At 38.1% G+C, this 4,969-nt stretch overlaps 1 protein-coding gene across 1 annotated transcript; it reads right to left on the reverse strand.

Moving 5' to 3' along the window:
- Positions 1–1,203: 1,203 nt before the first annotated feature.
- LOC111284347 (uncharacterized) lies at positions 1,204–4,154 on the reverse strand. Its single transcript, XM_089763348.1, has one exon. The coding sequence runs from the start codon at positions 3,398–3,400 to the stop codon at positions 1,580–1,582; it is 1,821 nt and encodes a 606-aa protein (XP_089619474.1). The 5' UTR covers positions 3,401–4,154; the 3' UTR covers positions 1,204–1,579.
- Positions 4,155–4,969: the final 815 nt, after the last annotated feature.

Here is a 4,969-nt window from a genome sequence, read left to right on the forward strand (position 1 = left end):
ATATATAAATATGGGCTTAAGATCTAAAATTATGAGGTATTTTTTGTGAGATAAAATTATAAGACTTTTGGGTCAAACAAATAATATTATATTATAAAGTTATCTATAAAATCTTAATTTTGATGTGATTTTATAATTATGAATACTTTGTATTGGACTTACCTAATGTTTAGTATAATTCAATGGATTTGTGCCCAACATTTGATGCAGATTTATATATTTTGTATTAAACTTAACGAGGATATTAAATTTTAATGAGAGAATTTGTGATGTTTTAATCTCATGTTGAGATATTCTAAAAATTTATTATAATATATAACTAAAAATTTAAATTTAAATTTAAATTTATGAATCATATTTTATAAAATAAAATTATGATATTTTTAGATCAAAATAAATAATATTTTGTAAGTTAGGGTACGAATCTCTATAACTGGGATTGCTTTCTACTAATTTTTGTGTGTCACTTGTAACACTAAGTGCACTGCCTTCTGAGTGATTTCTATTGGGTGATTATTGATTTGGGGGAGTTAATTATTTATCCCATATCTGGTGTTTGCTTTAACCCCACTAAAAAACGGAAATCCCAACAAACCTCCGCGCCGCAAGCAGATCTGCCCTGGACCTTGGAGTCATCAGCCATGTTTTGCTGACCCACCCCACATGCATTCTGATCGGTAATTGATTTGTTGGACGGTTCATTTGTTGCTGTTTTGTTATAACCAACAGGAACATCAAATGCTCCACCTCCTCCTGTCTAATTTATGAAAAATTTTAAATGAAAAATTTCAGATGAAATTGATGAATTTTTTAATATAAATGATTTAATAAAAATTTTAATAAAAAAATTTAAATTCATTAATTGACAAAATTTAATAAAAATATTAATAATATATAAAAAAATAATTCGTACTTACTTAGTAATACGAAATTTCTTTAAAAATTAATTATCTATAAATATATCAAAATTTATTAATTTTTTTAAAAAAAATTTCATATTAATTTATATAACAAAATTTTTTCATTTATGATTTTAATTTTCAATTATAATTTTTATTTAATATTTTTAATTAAAAGCCTCATTAATTTATTTTTAAAGATTTTCATCTAATTCTTCTTTTAATTTATTACTACTGTTAAATCAATCAAACACCGTAAATGTCAGCCTTCAATTCGCTACCAGACATTATTAATTCTATTATTACGTACCAAACAAACAAAACACAACATAACATAACAATTTTATTTCCTTCGTATTCCTGACTGGCTCGCAAAAACACTGAAAAACAAAACAAAAGAATCTTGTGAGAGAAGCTGCATCATCATTCACGAGCCATTCCTAATAGAATCCTTATATAAGTTTATAAATGACACACAAGATGATCAACTCATTTTCTGTATAACATATATATTAGCAGGAGAATGCAAAATAAAGAAATAAAGATAATTTATTATATATATTTTTTAAAAAATAGTGCTCAGGCTGAACAAAAAAAAAAAAAACGATTAACATGCTACCCGCTCATGTTTGCACCAAAAGAATTTGAATTACAACTCAATGACGCGAAAAAACATTCCATTAGTAGTAGGGAATAACCGGGGGAGGAGGTGATGCGTAAGATACTCCTTTAATTGGTGGAAGTGGTGTGTTTTCATTTGAGGGTGGACGAGGAGGAGGAGGTGGTGGTTGTGGGGATGAAAATGAATAGTGGGTTGATGGGGCCGGGGGATGAGGTGAGGACGGTCGGTGATGCCATTGTTGTTCAGGAGGTGGTGATGGTTTTGAATAGTGATGACCAGGTGTTGGTGCATATGGTGATGGGGTTGAATGGTGGCTTAGCGGTGGTGGTGGTGATGATGACGCTGGAGTTGTACATTCTGGTGAGGGTGGTGGTGGAGGAGGGAGAGGATGACAAGGCTCATTGGGTGGTGGATGATATTCTACTTGTGGAGGTGGAGACTGAGTCCCCGGATGCTCATGAGATGGCGGAGGTGAAGGTCTGTGTTTCTCCATTGAAGGTGGAGGTGGACTTACGGGCTGTCCCTTTGATGGATAAGGAGGAGGGGAATACTGACCCTGATGAGGCGGCGAGGATTGACTAGGCGTGGGAACATAATGAATCGGTGGGGGTGGAGGTGGTGCATAATGGGTACTTGGTGATAAATTCTTTGTTGGTGGCGTGGGTGGTGAGCATGGTATATCAAAGTAATGGCTTGGTGGTGGTATGTTGTAGTAGTGGTTTGGTGGTGGTGGTGTATTGTAGTAATGGCCGGATGGAGTAGTTGAAGGTGGTTGTATTATTGGTGGTGGAGGTGATTGCTTGGGAACATACTCAAATGGTGGAGGTGGGGGCGATTGTTTGCGCTCGTAGTGAACAGGCGGAGTTGGCGGCGGAAGATGCGTCTTAGGTGATACCCTTTGAGTAGGAGGTGGATTTGAAAAGTGAGAGTAATTTGGTGGTGGTGGTGATGGTGGGGAATGAAAAGGAAGCAGTGGTGAAGATTGAGATGATGGTGGTGGTGGAGGATGTGATCTAGTGGAAGGCGAAGACTCTGAAGAAGGTGGTGGGGAATTCAGAAACGGCTTAGGGGACCTAGATTGACTCGGCGCTGGAGGCCTTGGAGCAGGAGCCCTTCTTTTCGGCGATGGGGAGCTGCCACCACCACCACCTCCGCCGCCGCTTCCAGAACTTCCACCACCACTACATTTGAACTTGCTGCAGTCCACAGGGCGAGCAGCATCCGAAGAGCATTCCCTGGAGGATCTCTGGTCCTTCTTGCCAGGAATACAGTTCATCGTGTTATTTGTCACCCTTCCTCCACCAGGAATTGCAGAGCAAACTGGTGGCTCTTCGGTGAAATAATTGAAAGAGTAAGTAAAGTTTTGCGAGTTGGGTAGCTGGCACACAGTGGCTGGAATCACACCCGTGAAGCCGTTGTGAGCAGCATCCAGTTGCTCTAAGTTCTTCATGTTGCCAATAGTGGATGGCAAAGAACCCTGGAGATGATTGAAACTCACATCAAAGACAGTAAGTTCCCTAAGCATCCCGATCTGCGGAGGCAAACATCCAGTAAGGTTGTCGTTCAAGAGAATGATTTCATTCAACGTTTTGCCCATCTTCCCAATGCTCCCAGGAATGCAATCTCCAAGATCGTTGTTGGCAAAGACTAGCACGGAAACGGGAGAGTTTCCGAGATTCTCAGGGATACCAAATCGAAACCTGTTATCGTTTAAGAAAAGGGCATCAAGTTCCTTGTCGAAGAGTTTGGAGGGAACGGACCCTTCAAACTCATTGAACCGAAGATCCAAGTACTTCAGAGAAGGAAGAGACAAAACCACATTGGGGAACTTGCCTACAAAACGATTGTTGCTCAAGTCAAGCTCATGAAGCAGCTTCATGCGGCGAAAGGTGGTAGGAACAACACCTTAGAAGCGGTTGGAGTTAAGGTGAAACAGTGCAAGATCGGTGAGGAGGCCAAGCTCTGAAGAGAGATAGCCAGCAATGTCAGCGTGATTAAGGTCAATGCCGGCGACAACTCTGATTTTGGGATTGAAAGGAGAGGGAGCACAGTAGATTCCCATGTAAGAGCAGACATCAGAGCCATTCCAGTTGGTCGTGAAGTTAAATGGGTCTGAAAAAATGGCAGACTTCCAAGCTTGCAAAGCAATGTAGGCTTCACGAAGCCTTGGGTTCTCAAACCGGAGATTTGGATCTACTACAACCTCCAACTCTTCATCCTCATCGGCTGCAGAGCAGATCTGGGAGAGAAATGAAGTCGAAGCAAGCAAGAAAATTACAAGGAAAAAGAGGGCAGGCAAAGGAGACATTTGCACCAGGATGGAAGAGAGTAAGCCACATGAAGAAGAGTTGTTGTGTTATGAGCCTCTCTCCACATGGTTTGTTTTATAAAGAACAATATTTAGCCTCGGTGGAAGTTGGGATTTGGGAGTGGGATAGATTTTTTGTTTTTTTTACTGTCATATGATCAGATTACCTAGCTTTGATAAACGATGATAACAAAAACAGTAGTGGTTCATTTGAATTGTATATAGGATTAAAAATTAATTTGTTTTGCATGTCATACTTGTATCTAAGCCTAAAAAAAATGACATGCTGGCACGTCTTCCAGTCAGAAATGAATTAATGCAGATTTATGGGTTTTATTTATTTTATTTTATTAGAAAAAGGTAGAGAAGATACAAATGTAAAGATTAATGGTTGAATGTGTGATGATTCATTAATCATCTTGACCTTCTTGTTCAAGGACGTGTCAGTCACTTTCTTTTATGATCACTTTCCCTATTGCCAGCTACCAGGAAACGGCGAATTCAACATGGATTCATCCAATTTTACTGCCATACTACTACTATTTACTTGTTTTAACTTTTGGCAATCCCTCAATGCTACAAAAGTGTCACTCCAACTCTCCAATTTGAACTATTTTATTTTATTTTATTTGTGAACAAGAACAACACAGCAATTTATTTTACTTTTTGAAATATTAATACATTATTGAAGGTATTGTGCATAAAAACATAGAATTAGAATGCAATTTTTTTAAATAAAAAAAAAGAAAGATGGGCTAGCATTAGAAAATCCAAGCAAAGCAATTGTTATACTACTTACTCATTCAACAAGGTCAATCCCTAAGATCACCAAGTCAGTACAATCTTTAATGCCATGTCAAGAGAGGGTTGGCATTTAGACTCTTTGCTAGAGAGTGGGCTCACCTTCATTAAGGAGGGACTTATCCAATTATTTCCAGTAACGTCCTATTAAGACATTATTTCACAATAGATCGACTGACTTTCAACTTATTTGGGATCATTAAATGCAACCCACATTAGCCTAGGATCATTAAATGTAACTTACATTCACCCATGTGACCTTTTCTCGAGTTTCACATGAACCTACCATCAATAATTGGTGTTGTCTATGGGAACAACAGCAATGTCTCACCCTTACTT

Source organism: Durio zibethinus, chromosome 6 (genome assembly GCF_047325235.1).
Source record: "Durio zibethinus cultivar Kanyao isolate XHJ-2024 chromosome 6, ASM4732523v1, whole genome shotgun sequence".
NCBI classification, from domain to species: domain Eukaryota; kingdom Viridiplantae; phylum Streptophyta; class Magnoliopsida; order Malvales; family Malvaceae; genus Durio; species Durio zibethinus.